Source organism: Vombatus ursinus, unplaced genomic scaffold (assembly GCF_900497805.2).
Source record: "Vombatus ursinus unplaced genomic scaffold, bare-nosed wombat genome assembly UNPS02014781.1, whole genome shotgun sequence".
Taxonomy (NCBI): Eukaryota; Metazoa; Chordata; class Mammalia; order Diprotodontia; family Vombatidae; genus Vombatus; species Vombatus ursinus.
The window spans coordinates 32740589-32758554 of NW_020954559.1; the positions used below are offsets into that span (position 1 = coordinate 32740589).

At 34.7% G+C, this 17966-nt stretch overlaps 1 protein-coding gene across 1 annotated transcript in view; it reads left to right on the top strand.

Moving 5' to 3' along the window:
- Positions 1-17966, top strand: part of LOC114046106 (unconventional myosin-XVI-like) — a 682808-nt gene that overhangs the window by 470106 nt on the left and 194736 nt on the right. The window contains exons 24-25 of the mRNA XM_027866360.1: positions 12116-12191; positions 17138-17313. Of these exons, the coding sequence (XP_027722161.1) occupies positions 12116-12191; positions 17138-17313 (252 nt within the window). The remainder of the gene's footprint in view (positions 1-12115; positions 12192-17137; positions 17314-17966) is intronic.

A 17966-nucleotide genomic window follows, 5' to 3' on the forward strand; every position in this document is an offset into this window, starting at 1 on the left:
ACTGCATTCTATACCTCTCTTACCAGGAGATGTGTCTAGTTCTTTTTCTGACTAACTAAGAATTGTCAGACTTATAAGAAAAAAAAATATATATATACATATATATGCGTGTGTATGTATACACACGCATATATGGATATATGTGTATATATATGTGTGTGTATATTATATATATATATGAGTTCCTGCCCAGATTTATTCTTGAATATAATTATAGGGAAGTTCCCTTTTAAAAGATCACATGATCTTACAAATGTCTATGTACGCTTTATTTATTTATTTTCTTTCTGGGAGACTCCAAATATTTATTCATTCATCTCCTTGTCTCTGGGCATTATAACACAAATGAAAAGCCATAACAGAATAGACTATGGCCATTGTATAGAATCTAGCCTTATATGTAGTTGATGTTAATAAGGTCGATTTTTATTAATACTTACACTGTGCTAATCATACCACATGGCCACAAATCAGAGAATAGAATCTTTTCTCAAGAATTAAAATTCTGAATCACACAAAGAACCAAAGAGATGGACAGTTCCCATTGCTAGAGATAGGGATGACAAGTGGACAATCATTATTCACATGCAGAATTAAAAATATGTTTGAGCACATTCAATGGACTCTCTGTGGCTGATTTCTAAGAACACACTGGGAATAACCCAGATTGGGAAGATGTGGATGGGCCTGTTGCAATCTACATTGTTGGACAGAGCACCCAAATTGATCAGGTCATAGATTCATCAAAGTGGAAAATATTAAAATCAGTTCTTTTTGTCTGTGCATTGGGATGCCACCACTTTCCCCCATGCTGCCTCTATGCATGTAAGTTTAGCCAAAATGCTCTTGCTTTCCATTCAAGGAAATTAATTCTGGTCTTGATGGTAAAAAGCTTTTTTGGTGGCACAGTCTCAGTTCTAAAATCCTCTGCTCTTGATGATTAGCCAAAGCAGCAGCCTGGCAGCTTTCAGTGGAGAGGACAATTTATGGTGTTTGATGTTTCTTTCCTTATTAGCTCTGTTGATCCAAGCAACCCTGTAGCTGGAAATACTGTGATTCACAGCAATAGTGTGAACTTTCTGCTCCCCCTTTAGTGGAGAGCTGACATAATTTATTTTTTAATTTTATTTATTGTGGTTCTTTGGTGACACAGCAAGTACTTTCAAACTAAATACAAAACTGCCACCATTACATATTTTTTACTCCACTCTTCATTTGGCATCCACTGAAAAATCTGTAAATGAGTATTGCAAAGTAGTGCAGTATAAGCAAAAAGGATAATTTTCTTTTAAGAGTTTTAAAACTTAAATGATATTTCTGAAAGTGAATTTTTATAGGTAAATATTTCCTAAAAATATTCAAGATTGGTAGTAGTTAACAAGAATTATTATATAACAAAAGTAATAGCTAATATTTATATGGTGTTTTAAAGTTTAGCAAAGCACTTGTATTATTATTATATATTATTTTTATAATATTTATTTTATTTGATCTTTACCACAACCCTGGAAAGTAGGTGTCACCTTCATTTTATATATGAGGAAACCAAGGTTGAGAAACATTTAATGACTTGCTTAGGGTCATACAACTAATAAGTCTACAAGGTAGGTTTTCCTGATTCCAAGTCAAAACTTCTGTCCACTACAATATCTAGCGACAACATGTTAGCTGTATTATTTATGTGACACTGTCATACTAAAAATTAATCATACTATCTAAATTTCCACAAGAAAAAATATGGAATTTAAGACTGATAAACTAACAATAAGAAGAATGAAGCTATAATTTACCATAGTTTCCATTATTTGGCTCCTGCCTGTTTTTCTGCATTCCTTTCTTTCTTTTTATTAATTTATTTTGATTTATCAACAATCACTTCCATAAGTTTTTGAGTTTTAAATTTTTCTCCCCCTCCCTTTCTACCTCCTTCCCCAACGTGATGTGCAATCTGATATAGGCTCTATCTATACATTCCTATTAAATATATTTTCACATTAGTCATGTTGTAAGTAAAAATTAGAACCAATAGAAGGAACCACAAGAAAGAGGAAACAAAACAAAACAGAAGAAAAAAAATGGCAAATAGTATGCTTTGATCTGCATTCAAACTCCATAGTCCTTTCTCTGGATGTGGATAACATTTTCCATCATGAGACTTTTGGAGATGTCTGCTTTCCCTTCATTTTCCTAATAATGAATATCCAGAGAAGAAACAGGAGGTAGAGGCAGGGCATGTGTTGGGATCTGAGCAGTTGTCCCAAATTAAGCCTGGATAGAGCCCTCTAGTTCTTAAACTGCCCTAGCTGTGCCCTTGACAACCATTCCAGGATAAAATATCTCTCTTTTCTCCTTGTGCTCCAAAATCTTCTCAGGCCTTGCTCAGGGTCACAGTCAGCCCTAAGAAATTGTTCTATATGTGGTGCTGTCCAATGTCTCCTTCTGCTATGTTTTTTTTTTTCTATTTCATGGCAACCCCAATCTGAAGCACTTACTGAATCCATAGCTGTCCAGGCATCCCCACAGAGATGTAATGACCCATTTCTAAATTCTCTCTGGCTTTGTACCATTATTATGTCTTCATAATATACCATTTCTGTGTCTCATTTTATAGTAAGTAATCTCACCTGTCATATTGGGGGGAAAACCTGATAAATACATTACTTTTTAGGGATCAGTAAGACATAATGTGTTAACTTTCCCAGGGAAATCTCCATTTTAATAAGGGTCAATTCTTAAATAACACTCTTTAAAAATGTAGCTCTAATATTGTAATTGCCGGCATTATAGATAGCTAAGGAGAGGATGGTATTTAGGGATGGGGAGCAGCCCTCGTTATCACATAGAAAAATAGTTTATTGATTTTGAGAATGTATGGTGCCTGTACGTACACACAAAGTTTCCATCCAATGCCAGAAATGAATATTCAGAAGCACAAGTGAAACAAACATGAAGTAACATAAATAGACATATTTCATATACATTAAGGAGTTTTATAAATAAGAACAGCATGTTTCAAACCAAAGTTCCTTATATTGAGGCAGCGAGAGGAAGGGAAAAGGTGGGGGAAGGCTTCTCCCTGCTCTGGTAGTGGCAAAGATAGCCCAAAACAAGGCTGAAGATTCCAGTTGATACTGGCAAGTCCCTGGCCCATGCAGCAGAGTCAGGCTCTGCACAAGAGCCCAAGGACAGCCTCCTCTTGCAACTAACTGAGTTGTTGTTGTTCAGTCATTTCAGTCATGTCTTACTCTTTGGGATCCCATTTGAGGTTTTCTTGGTGAAGATACTGGAGTGGTTTGTCATTCACTTCTCCAGCTCATTTTACAGATGAGGAAACTGAGGCAAACAGGGATAAGTCATTTGCTCAGGGTCACACAGCTGAGATTGCCTCATCTTCTAATTCATCTCTTTGCTAGGGCATCCTCTCTTCTGTCAAATGATCCTCAAACAATACAGTCAATAATCCCCTCCTCACTCTGGTCAAGTTCTAGGTTATCAAGGTCCTCACGGAAATGTGACACCCAGAAGTGGCTACAACCTTCTGGATATGGCCTTATCAAGGCAGAGAGCAGTGGCTAGGTCACACTCTCTTGTGTTCTGAATACACCACCTGCATAACATGAACTACAAGTGGCACTTGGGAACCATTCATGAGAAAGTTCTAGGAACTGGTCCACCCAAAGGTATCACTACAATGAGCTGCTCCCTTGCCCTAATATCTCATTGCCTCTTTCTTCCTGTATCAAAGGGTCAGCCAGAGCATGAGTCATTCATTTGTGTTTGGAGCAAAAAGAAATCTCAGAGCTTTTCTAGTCCCATACCCTTGCTACACAGAAGAAGAGAAGGGCCTCATATCTTGTCAAGTAGAAATCTACCTCAGAGGTCAACTGGAATTCCCCATCCGGAGCTGAGATGCCACTTATCCACACTAGGTTCTTCATCTTGTGCTGGAAGACCAGCAACTGGATGTAGAATTTCTGCTTGTTGAGGTCCAAGAAGCAAGTCAACTTGGCCACAGGTATGGTAGTGTAGAGATTGCGGAAGCTCCATATGGTGGAGAGTTGGCTCTGCTGCTGCACCTCCTCCGCAGATACATTCAGCTACTGCAGAGAAGACTTCTTGTGGTAGCTTGGATGTATGCTGTCCAAAATGTTTGGTAGCTAGAGAGTACCTCCTACACCTGGTGGTTCCCTTTCTGTATGCGTAGCATCTTGTCATGGTACTTCTCCTATAGCTGCAGGTCAATACTTTCATTGCTATGCCGGTTGATATGGGATTCGTCTGGTAGGAAATTAAGCACTCTGAGGATGCTGTGGACATTCCAGATCTGGAAGTTGGAACAAAGAAAGTCAATTTCCTCTTTTGATTTTTTTGGCTATATTGCATTGGTATTGACTGCCAAAAAGTCAAAAGAGGAAATTAACTCTCTTTGTTCCATAAGGTCACTGTTAGTTTTATGGAAATACTGGATAAAGTTCTTCATCACTTTTGGAATCACTTGGTAAATCTGTTGCTTGTATCGGCATTCACAGACCATGTCCTGCTTTGGGTCTCCGGTGTGTATATCGTAGGGTAAGGATAGGAATCGTATGCAGCCTCTATGAGAAAGATACTTTTGTGAATTCAGAGAGTAAGATGGATTGCAGAAGAGTTAGTCTAACTTGGATGGACTTGGAATCTATGAAGGAGGAAAATAAAGCAAAAAAGACAAGAAAGGTAGGTCATGGTAGAAGGCTTTAAATGACAGGCCAAACAAAGAATTTATAATGTGGAATTACTGAATGTTTTTGTATAGGAAAAAAAAAACATAGCCAGATTTTGTGCATTAGGAAGATTAGTTTGATGATTGTGTGAAGGATGCACTAAAATGGTAAGCCATTGGAGGCAGAGAGCTATGACATCAGTTTAGGTAGGAGATGAGTGTCTGGTAGTAGTATTACAAGAGAAGAAAAAAATGAATCAGGAGATGTTATGCACATAGAATAGACATGACTGACTGGATGAGGCTGGGAAGTATTAGAAGAGAAGAAATAGTCAAAGATGACAAAGGTTTTAAACCTCTGTGCTTGGGAGGATGATTTTACCATGAACAACTAAAGGGAATGGGTTTAGGTGGAGCCAATGGATATGTTTAGTTTTGATTATGTTGAGTTTTATGGCCTGGAAGAACATTCAGGTTCTCCCAAGAAATTGGAAATGTGGGACTAGAGATAAGAACAAAGGGATTTGAATGTGTACATCTGGATATCTTATGAATAAAGAGGATAATTGAACATATAAAATGACACTAATTGAGGTAATAGCATTATCCCAATAAAGTAGCTCATAAAGTTGAAAGGGAAGCATTTTTTTTTGCATTTTATTAAGCACTACATAAGTGTGAGCTGTTATTCTTACCCTTTAGGGACCCTTTCTCAGAAAAAAAAATATAGACCAAAGTTGAACTTGGTCAGTACATTATACTGTTATCTTTCATTATCTGATGTTATCAGTAGCTACTCCATGTTGAATAGCTGCACAGACAGATGAATGGATATGTCAAGCGGATAGACACTAAAGCATTATTGCAAAATTCACTTAAAATGGTAATTGTGGGTTTCTTTCATCAAAGTTTTATTGTGGCTTCCCATTTCTCAGTAGTGGGGTAATGATGACTACTAATCTACATTTGTGCAATGTCTTCATTTGTGAATAGTAATTTGCTTGAGGGTCTTACACAAGAATTTTGAATTTCCCACTTATTTGGCTTAAAATCTCCACTGATTTTTTTTAGGGTTTTTGTGAAGAAATGTTTTCATTTTTCAAATTGGAATTTATTCATCTTGTTCATTTGACCCTGACTACTTCATGCACAATTTATTGCAATTAGCTTTTAAAAATAATACAGACTTTTTTGAACCTAGAACATTTTCAACATTACTAAAGTAAAAGAAAAAAAACTGACAGTACTTTAAGGATTACAAAGCAATTTGAAGGTATTATGTCATTCAATCTTTATAACAACATTCTGAATTGGATTTTAAAATTGTTATTAGTCTCATTTTTATGGAAGAGGAAGGTTAAGTGACTTGCTTATGGTCATCCAGCTAGTAAATGTCAGAGCTAAGCTCAAGGTTTTCTTAACTCCATGTCCAAGCTTCTTTTCACTAAATCTCACTTCTCTCTAAGGTTGCATGGACTTGTCTTAGTGTATACTCAGAAATATTTGAACAATATTCCTAAATTTGTAATAAAACTAGACATGACATGAAAAATATGTAGCAATTATTTTAAAGTTACTAGAGGGTATTTAACAACTTTTTATGAATGCTCATTGTTTTCTTGTAGAAATAAGACAAGCATTCTTACGCAAAGTTTAATAAAAGCTTCAAGTCTATGGTTATTTAAACTAAAATGTCCATGGCTTCTCTAATGTTCTAGGTATTTTTGAAAATAAGTTTTTTGATGCCTTTTGTTTTAACATCAAAAAAATTTCTGAAAATACCTCCCTCATTAGCCATTCAAATTTAACCTTTCTTTGAAATAAAAAGCAACAGTAAAGCAACAACACTCAACTATAAAACCTTCTGACAATGTGTATATTCTGCCTAAGGAGTCACTTCTCTGCCAAATATTCTTCTCTACTGTTGCTGATTTTTTTTTCAGTTGCTCAGATCTGACTTTCTTTTTAGTGATCTTTTCACGTAAATTGTTGTAGCCATTGTATTGTTTGTTTGGTTATGCTTATTTTAATCTGTATTGATGTATGTGTCTTCCTGTGTTTTCTTCTGAATTCCTTATATTTGTTATGTCTTAGTGCAAAACAATATTCCATTATATTCATATATCATCATTTTTTCAGACATTCCCCATTTGATGGGTACCCACTCTGTTTACAGATCTTTACTTCCACAGAGACTGCTGATATGAATGATTTCCTATATATTAAACTTTTATTTGTCTTTGCCTTCCATGGATAGGTTCAGTAGTGAGATCACTGAGTCAAAGCATAGGAAGAGTTTCCCACATAGTTCCAAATTCCTATCTAAAATGGTAGGATACTCTACCAACTGTACCTTGATGTGCCTAGCTCCCCGCATCTCTGCTAGAAATGATTTTCCCCATTTTTATCATTCCTACTGATATTCAGGATGTGAAGTAAAAACTCTGGCGGTATTTTAATTTGCATTTCTTCAATCATTACTGACTTGGAGCATACTTTCATAAGGTCATTTGTAGTTTACTAATTCTTTTTTTTTTTTTTGAAAACTGTTCATATCCTTTGAGAACTTATCTACTTGGTGATTATATTTTAGGAAACCCACAGCATTACAAGTTATTCCCTCTGACACATACTAGTTATGTGACCCTAAGTAAATCACTTAACTATTCGGTGTTACAGGCAGCTATCTAAAGTTATAAGTCACAGAAAAGGCAATGATCTTCATTAGTGTAGTATTTCATTACTGGGAGTTTTCTATAACAAAGAAATCTAAGGTTTAGTTTCTGCCCAAAAAAACAAACAAATAAATAACCTAACTCACTAGATTGCCTTGCACTCTTTACCCTTAACTCAATAGAATTTTAACTTTAGCCTCTAAAAAGTGCTAAAAGGGATTTTACTCTAAGTCTTGTGTACTGAAATAATCCAAAAAAGAATTTGATTACAGTTTCACCTGGAAACAACTATACGAAAAAAAATTAAATAAACCTCATTTTAGTTTCTAAAAACTTGAATTTTGTGACAATTCAAACACAATATACATGAATCTTATTCAGTAAAACTTAAAAATTTTTTTTGTCCTTGACATTTCATGGTCATAAATCAGGAGAATATAATCTCAAATCAGTAGTTTTTGTCAAATCAACTATTCTAGAAATTAAGAATACTTGCAATGAACCCTAGCAGGTGCTTAATCAATGCTTATTCACTTGAACATCTGTGTGAAGCAAATAATTTTTGTGTACTAAAGGGCTTTTATGTTTAGGATACATTATTGTGTCATTTAAGGATACTGGAAATTGTAATATGATTATTAACTTAGCTACTTTCCCTTTTCCCTTTATGCTCCCACTATATCTTGGTACTGAGAGGCAGTGTAGGATAGTAGATAGAACTGGCAATAGGGTCAAGAAGACCTCAGCTTGAATCTTGCCTCTACCACATACTGTTTGAGTGCCTTTTGGCAAGTCACTTATCCTTTTAGAGAGCCACACAACTTTTCAAGGTCATATTTTACAGAAGACTTGTCAATTCACATTGATGGAGGAAGTGTTATGCTGAGGAGTCTCATAACCAATGAAATCAGAAGTTCATATCAAAATAATATTAATGCTATTCTTAAAATCAACAAAAGAATATTTTCTTCTAAAATAATCTCCAATCAAAATTATATTGCCTGATGGTCCTACTATTTTAGAACTCAAAAATATTTTTCAACATGGAATTAAAAATCAATGCATTATCTGATATTGAAACCAATGCTAACATAATAAAAGTCACCTATGCTAATTCCCTTATGATCTTTGTGACTTCTGTGGTATGAAGAAAGAATGTATACCAAGAATTATTCATGTAATATGTAACAGCATCCTGTTACAAATATAATTGATTAGATTATTTAGAAGCAGGTGTATATTATCATTTTTATGAGGTATAATGTTGTATGCTTTGAAAACATAATGGACATAATTAATTTCACAAATCAGTAATAAGAGTCCTTAATTACATATGCACAACTATAAGATATAATTATATTAATTCCACAATTATATTAATTATGCTGCAATGACAGTTAAAACTATTTGCTTTCCTGTACCATCCTGGTTAATTTATTTCATTTGCTTTGAGTTTTTAACTTTAGAAATAAATAATTTTTAACATGGTGAATGTACACATAGCATAGAAAGAAATTATTTCCTATAATATGGTGTCAGAGAATGTTAGAGCTTGAAAAATCCTTAGAGAACATCTAGTCCAACTCCTGTAATTTTCCTATAAAGAAAATGGAGGACAGAGTAATTAAATAATGCATTCCAAGTCATATAGCAACCGTATTTTCCCTGGTTTTTGCTCATGTGCAATGATGAATATATCTCAAACAGCTTGGCTTTGCCCTGTCAAGCTAATCAGTCCTTGGTTTTAACAAACTACTTAATAATCACTCACAGGCCACATGATGAGGGTAAGAATGTATTTGTTATTTGTGTCCAAGGAGCTTAGCTATGTAGGATATAGGATCCTAGATTTAGATCTGGATGTGATCTTAGTGGCCATCTGGTGCTATTCAGAATTTTCAACAGATAAGTAAATTCAACAAATAAGTAAATTAAGCCAGAAGAGCTGCCCAAGGTCACACAGTTAGTAAAGAGATAGAGCTGGGATTTTGATCCAAGTGTTCAACTCCAAATCCAGAGAGCTTTCCCCTAAGCAAAATTGCCTCCACTGTATTAATGAGTTCCCGGTTTTCAGAATAGGCTACTTTGCTCCCTTTAGTTCTCTGGTTATGAACTCTAAACCAGCAATTAGCTTTGAAATATGTGGCTTTGATCACTTTGTGGGTGCTGTTGTTCAGGCATTTTCAGGTGTCTGATTCTCTGTGACTCCATTTGCAGTTCTCTTGGCAAAGATACCAGAGTGGTTTGTCCTGTCCTTCTCCAGCTCATTTTAAAGATGAGGAAACTGAGGCAAATACGGTTAAGTGGCTTGTTGAGGGTCACACAGCTAGGAAGTATCCGAGGCTAGATTTGAACTCAGGAAGATGAGTCTTCCTGACTGGCAATCTATCCACTATACCACCTAGCTATATTGATTATTCAAGTTTCAAATGAGAGCTCAATGTAATGCCTGTGGTCCTGCCATTTAAATTCCTCAAAATACATTATTTGCTAATAATAAATCATTAATATGACTTTTGCACTAATAAAACATTAAGCATCAATATACATACCTATACACAAAGACATGCCATATGTATGTATGTATGCGTACTGTTTTGAAATTTTTTTGAACATTTGAGTGAAAGTACTGTATTGACCTCTTAGTACCTAAAGACACTTTTGAGAGTGTGTGTGAAAATACTACTTGCATAATAATTTCTCAATATGTGGTGATAATAGCACATACATTTCAGCCTTAATAGAGAATTATGAAAAAATGCTGATTTATTAAAAGATATAGTTAAATCAATCATTCAGTAAACATTTACTAAGCATCTGTTATATGCCAGTCATGGTACTAAGCACTCGGGATACAAGAATTGCAACATAGTTCCTGCTCTTGAGAAACTTAGAGTCTAGCAAGGGAGATAACATACACACAACTGTGTACAAATCAGCTATATACAGGATAAATAGGAAATAATAAACAGAAAACACTAAAGGATATCTGCAAAGGCTTTCTGTAGAAGGTGTTATGTAGGTAGGACTTGAAGGAATCCAGGGAAACAAAAAGGTAGAGATGAAGAGGAAAAACATTCTAGGAATGGGAACAATCAGTGAAGTTGATTATAGTCATACAAAATGAGAACATGCTGAAGAATTTGACTTTCACAGGTTTACTTAATTATTTAATTTGAAGTATCCCCCCCTTAAATTCCACACAAAAGCACAAAATCCATTTTAAAGCCAAATATTGATGGTTTTACAAATATCTCCCATTGTGGGTATCAGTGACATTCTATTTTCAGCTTCATCAGAAGCAGCTGGTCCTGGTGTAATCAGGACTAAATCTTGGCTTTTGGATTTCAAGATTTTATGTACTATTGTTGTTGTTGTTGTTGTTGCTGTTGTTTCACTGTACCACACTGATCGATAATAAGTGTTTCCCTTATTTAAGGGAAATCTAATCCAAAAATCCAAGAAGAGTTAAAAAATGCAGATACAAATCATTCAAACACAAGTTAGAATATGAGTGCTTAGAGGACATACAAAGTTCTATAAGACACCAAAAGAGGAAAAGAAGATTTGGGGTTAGGGTAAATCAAGGGAAGCCTTATAAATATCAGCACCTTGAAAATGACTAATATAGGATGTGAAAAAATTGGGACACTAATACACTGTTGGTGGAAATGTAAACTGATCCAACCATTTTGGAGAGCAATACAGAATTATGCCCAGAGAGTTTTAAAACTGTGTATACCCTTTGATTTAGCAATAACACTATTAGGTCTATTTCCCAAGGTGATTAGGGAAAAAAGAAAATAACTTATATGCTTTAAAATATTTATATTTCAGTTCTCTTTGTGGTGGCAAAGGACTTGAAATTGACAAGAAATTTCCTATCATTTGTGAAATGGCTAAGCAAGTTGTGGTGTATGATTGTGATGGAATACTACTTTGCTATAAGAAATGATGAGCTAGTTGATTTTAGAAAAACATGGAAAGACTCACATGAAACAATGTAGAGAGAAATGAACAGAGCCAAGAGATCATTGTATATAGTTGTGAATATATGTTGTTTTGACAATGTTGTTTTAAGAACAACTGTGAAGGACTAAGTAATTTTGATTATTATGGTAAACAGTCTGAAATGGAGATTCATAGTTTCATATTGAATACTTTTTTTTAAATTTTGCTGTGTACATAAAAGTAGGTTAAGTTTAAAATGAATAAAAATGAAAACAGAGAAAATGACTAATTTAGAATTCAGATAATACATAATGGACTTTCTAATATAGTTATCCCACTTTAAAGAATCAAAGGTACTATCATCAGGTTTGGATACTCTGGAAATGCCCTTAAATTATTTTAGAGTTTCCATTGCAATTATCACCTTTCATTTCATAGATATAGGGAAACTTTGCTATTTGGTACAGTTTTCCAAGAGAGTTTTGGTCTTCCTGCATGAAAGGGGCTACCTGGCTGGGAGTCATTACCATTAGCACTTAAGCTCATGAATCAGAATAAGGTTTTTCAAGTTAAAATGCAAAAAGAACCTATTGTTTAAATGTGAACAAGTATAAAATGAGACTGAAATGATGAAGCATTAAACCTGATTCATTGTGAACCCTGCAACTTATGGATGCATTCTTTTTGTGAATAATTTAAAACTTCAGCAAAGTCAAGTTATTCTTTAAAGAAAATAATCTTCACAGTCATGTTTAATCATTAGTAATTATGCCATTTTCTTTCATTACAGGTAACTTATGAAGCTGTTGGAGCAATTGAAAAAAATAAAGACTCCGTTTCACAAAATCTCCTATTTGTAATGAAAAGTAAGGCTTTTAAAAATACTGTTAAAAATGCCATCATTTCTTATTTCTCTAACCCTGAACACAGTTTTATAAAATATGCCACCAACCAAAGAATAATTGAAACATAGTTTGCATTTTAATGCCCTGAATAATAATGGCCTGGCTCTTGGAGCACTATACATTGGTTACAATTTAATTTGAAGTCCTGTAGAAACCATAATTTAACTAAGCTTTTAGCAGATAGAAATGTAAAGCACCTTTATATAACATTAGTGATATGAATATAAAAAAGCTTTTCTGTAAAGACTAATGAAGATGAATCAGGCTTCCCAAGTTATTTAGGCTGCAGCAGGGTGAATTTCATTACTTAAGATGACTCTGGAGTGCAGCTTGGAATGGTGTTTTATTCTTATATATTTCTTAGTTACTCAGTAGCAAGAAAGGTACACTGAGTGGAAGAATCCTATCATTTCATATTCCTGCACACATGTGTGAATATATCTTGAGCTTAGCTTTTCCCTGTTAATAATGCTTTCATTAATAGCCATTCTGCAGTGATTCAGATTTTTTTCTAATAACTATTTTCAATTAGCTAAATTAAATTAAATTCAAAGTACCTCTTTCTTACTTATTGTTGTACATGAAGTGAGAAAGGATTGTTTTCTTTATGGGACTGATATTGTGGTCAGGTCTTACAGTTGGGTTAAAACTCCTTTTCGGTTAAAAGTGTCCTCCAGATAGAGGACACCCATAGAGTATTGCAGAAGGGGAGAAAGGGAAATCTCATTAACTTTTTAACTCAACACTACTGAAACACCATATTGGCCCTCATAAATGGGCAGTGATATTTGCTGTGGCAGATAATATAGTCATTGCTTCATTTTAAAAGCTAGGACTATTGACATAAATATGAACCTATTGTTATAAAGAGTACAATGAAAGAAATGAAAGAATTGATCCCAGAATATATTCATATTGATTACCACTTTAGAAATATTTGAATTCTCACTTGTTTGAACTTTCTTTTATAATGTTCTTTTGACAATAATCTTTTATGAAGGCCTAATGTATAAAATGTACATCGAGAGTATTGTTTTTCAGAGAATTAGAGTAACTTTTTTCTTGTTCATCATGTTCTTGTGACTATAGAAAGCAAACTCAGAGGAGAAATATAATCTCCAGTGAAATTGAAACCCCACTTATCTTAATAGAGTCCAATGTTGATAGCCATTCTTTTCTATGAACTTACAATGAAGTTTTAAGGAGGAATAAAAAACATTGTTTTTATTGTAAGTTTATTAGCCCTTAAGATTTTTGGAATAAATAGAAAGAAGGGGGGAAAACATCTTCAGATGTTTAGGCTTTGTCGTGTTAGCAAATATTTAACAAATATGGTTTAGGAAGATAGGATGTCCTTTGCTTCTCCAAAAACTTTTTCATGGTCCCCTTTTGAATAAAGTTTAGACAGCATAGGCTGTCATACAATCTGGCATCATTCTCTTTCCTACCTTATCTCAAAGAACTTTCCTGGTAAGTATTTAATAAATGCTAGTTGACTGGCTCCACAGATTCTACACTTCAGCTAGACCAGAGCAATAGCTATGTGAGGATTTCTCACTTCTCTATCATTGCATGTACCTCTTTCTATGTCTAGTATGTTCTCCTTGCCCTATCAGTTGTTGAATTTATATCATAATGCATGATCTTCTGAATCATGATCTGAGCCTTTCTGTCCTGCTCCTTCCCTGTTTTATCTGACATGTCAGGACTTGGTCATGCTTTAGAGCAAAGACCAAATGTATTCTCACCATAAAGCCTCCCAAGTTGATTGTATTCCTTCCTCCCTAAGGCCTCTCCTAACTGTTGGTTTAGTCCTTCCTTTATTCATTTATCATGTCTTATTTCATATTATTTGGAATATATGCCATGTCACCTTACTAGGACATGTCTTACTTACTTACATGTATCCATCAGGTAAAGGACAAAGTATTTCCCACTTGGTTCTATGGAAGTAGGGTGAAAAAGTCAGCCCAGGTTTGTTTTAAGGTGTCTTTAGCATGCAAATATGTAAGGAGCTGAGGTAAATGGGAAACTAATTACTAAAGCAAGGACTTTGAACCAGGGTGTCAGTATTTGATCTACAAGTCAAAGTGCAGAAACCACAAGGCAGCTGACCCTCTAGATGATTCAATATGAATCCCTAAAGCTTCAGGATTTTTATTGCAGATATTTGCATTCCCTTCTTTTGACTGGAGCTGATGTGCTAGCATGGCTGGGAATAAGGTCCACCATGCCTCCTTCTGACTCAGAAGTCTTTGTGGTTGGACCAGGGGTACAGACACACTTTTATAAAATGTGAGTTCTGATGAGTTGAATTGAATAACTCAGTATGAGTGGGCATAATTAGGTAAAATGCCACTTGAGTCAGATGCCAGTTAATTCAGTTGGATAGAACAGGATGGTAATAAGGCCAAGATTACAAGTTCATTCTCCATATTGATGGACTAATTAACTTTTCTGTGTTCCATAGACATGGTCAGCCCCCTTGATCACAGGCAGCTTTCTTTCCAATGTTTATAATTTAGTTGAAAGGAATGCTATTGAGAGTATGTGGGCAGATAAACACAAAGTCATTGAAACTTCTGAAAATTATGTGAAGCATATTCTCTTTTTATCATAGATGATAATTTAGATTTAACTTTATAAATGAAGACTTATAATTATATCATATAAGTAGATTTAACTTCATGTATGAAGGATAATATTTTATCATAAATATGTATCATAATCAATAAACATCTAATTGTGGGAGACCCTTTATTAAGAGCTACACAAGAATAAAATGTATATATAATCAGAGATATGGTCCTTTTGCAATAGCAGTTCACAGAAACCAACAACACCAATGTATGATTGAAGAAATGCTATGTAAATTTACATATTGGCAATATCAGAGGGAAATAATTTTCACTCTGATAGAAAACATAACAGCCAGAATTTAGATTATATTACTACGCAGAAAGTTGATCAAAGCACTTCACATTCAACTTCATTAGACTTTGAACCCTTGGAAAGCAGGGTTTATCTTTTCCTTTTCTTTGTTTCCCTAGCACTTAGCACAGTGTCAAACTTTGAACATTCCCTTCACCACTAAGAAAAGATGCTTTATCTTCGGACCAGTAATATTTTTTTCCCTAGTTTGGAGGATAAATTCCTGAGGTAACATGATGCTAGAATTTTTCACATGTATGTATTCAGTGGCCCTTTCCTGGTGTACACCTAGGCCTCCAACTATGCTACCTCTTTCAAAACCTGGTGGAAGAGTTCTCATATATGAAGAAGAGTAGAAAGATGCTAGATTTGGAGTCAGATCTAAAACCGTTTTACCAAGGTAACTCCTTTAGGCCACTATTAGCTCATCCATAAGTGAGAGAGTTGGACCAGATGGAGGTAATTGGCACCTCTAAAACTATGACCCTATGATCTTTATGCAGAATTGACAAAATTTTACAGAGGAACGGTAGAATCAGCCAAGTGCGTGTTTCAGAAATTATCTTTTTTGAATGGCCACAGAATTATTGCTAGAGAAACCTTAAATAAGGCCATCAAGTCCAATCTTATCTTTTTACACATTATGAAATAGAAGTTTAGAGAGATAAAATGATATGTACAGAACTACATGCGAAGTAAAAAGTAGAGTAGTGATTCGAACCCAATCTTCTGATCTCTGATTTAGAAGCTTCTTTTTTCTTTTTAACATCTGAATAAGCTTTTTAAAAAATTGATATTTTTTTCATGTACTTCCTTTCTTTCTTTACATTGTCCTAGCCAGGGACATAAGTGCAATTGCTCTACATAGAATTGATCCATTCATTCAATTACAATACACATTAAAGGATAAAGTTGCTTAGTTATTTTGGTTTGCTACAATCACACAGTCTAACAATGTTCAATTGTGTTAGGTCTGTGGTATCTTTCTCTAGAGCTAGAAAATAGAGGAACTTTTAAGTTATTGCTATACTGATTTGCATCCATGAAGGATCACTAAATCTTCACCTTAAAAAAGAGATTAAACTGTTCTCCTGTTGAAAAGGTACATGCAAACAACATACTCAAGCTTATAAATAAAGTAAACATCCATTCATTCACACTCTAAGTCCTCCTAGAGTAAGGGAAGTAACAATATGGTCTCAGAGCTAGAAAGATTTATGTCTTAACCCTTTTTTATTGTTGTTCTTATTATTGTTGTTTTTTAAAGGGCACTGGGCTTTTCCTAAAAGGATAGTTTTTTTGCTGCCACTACTACAGAAAAGAGTCACTTCTCTTTAACTGAACTAACTCTGGAAATCATTGAACCTAACAGAGGTGATATCACTCCTTGAATGACAACAAGACAGGCTAAACCAAAGAGAACAGGGTCAAAAATTCGACCAAAAAGAATGGTTATTGGCAGATACTGTACCAGGTGGCTTGGTCCAATGATGCCACATAAGACTGGAAGATACATGTAGGTACTCTTTAGTTTAGCCAACTAAAGTTCCTAGCCCAGAATCCAAGAATTAAGAAGCAGGGATCAAGAACCTAAGTCAAAAAGTCTAGGCTATAAAAGAATAGGACATAGTCAAGGGGCCTGAAATGGAAGACAAAACTGGCAGCCAGAATGGATCACAATGCTGAGCTTCTCTGAAGACTCTATGAGATGGGTAGGAGCTTCCTATAGACCTTCTGTAAAAGTCTCAAAGTACGGATGGACTTGGGCCCCTTGGATGAAGATCATAAGAATATATGTCTGTAGTAGGAAAATGAAAAGTCATAGACTAAGGCAACAGCTAACACAGGGAATATTTGAGGAGAACCCATCTCAAAGTTTCTTTCAGTCACCTAGGCATATAAATTGGGGAATAAATTTAAGGGTGATATAAGATATTTCTACCTCTACTTACCCTATACACTTGTTTATCTTCCAGCAAGTGAAAACATAGTGATCAATCAGTTGTTCCAGTCCAAATTGACACAAACAGGATCCCTCATATGTCCCTACCCTTCCTTCAAAGTTCGATGGTCCCGATCTAACATGCTAAGTAAAAAAATGCCAGCTGCCTCAGTTACCAGTGAAACAAAGAAATACCTGGAACTCAGCAAGGTAAGAATCCTTTGTGACCCTTCTCCCTAGCAAATTCTTAATATGTTTGTCTTAGTAGCCTTGCTATTTCTTTCAGCCATCTCTACCTCCATATGGGTTGTAAATGGAGGGAGACAATGACTGTATACAATAAAGTCATTGAAAAAAATTGGAGAAAGAAAGGTATGAAATCTACTTTCTTCCCAGGACAATACAGTATAGTGAAAATTCAATAGCAACTACAATATTAATAATTTTATTGGTTGTCTGTGCAACATCCTATTTATGTTTCATCTCTATGGCTGTCTATTTGATGAATGGGAAGTAACTTCAGGGACAGTCGGCTTAGAGGGATAAACACAGCTTCCTTATTCTGTTGACATTAATCACTTCAGAGGTTTTTGGTCTCCAAACAATAAATTGTAGTTTCTCGTACAGACATGGTGTATTTTTCATAGACCAGAGCTTTATATTTTTCATTTATTTTGAAGGTATTTAACTTTTTCTTCAACTTAATTTTGATTTTATATTTGTTCCATCCAAGAATATAATCTTCATATATTCTGCCCATTTCATAGAACAAAATCGAACCATAAACAGAATTGAGAATTGACTAACATTGGTGAAGCAATATAGGATTTTGTTTTTGTTTTTGTTTGTTTAGCTTTTTTTTT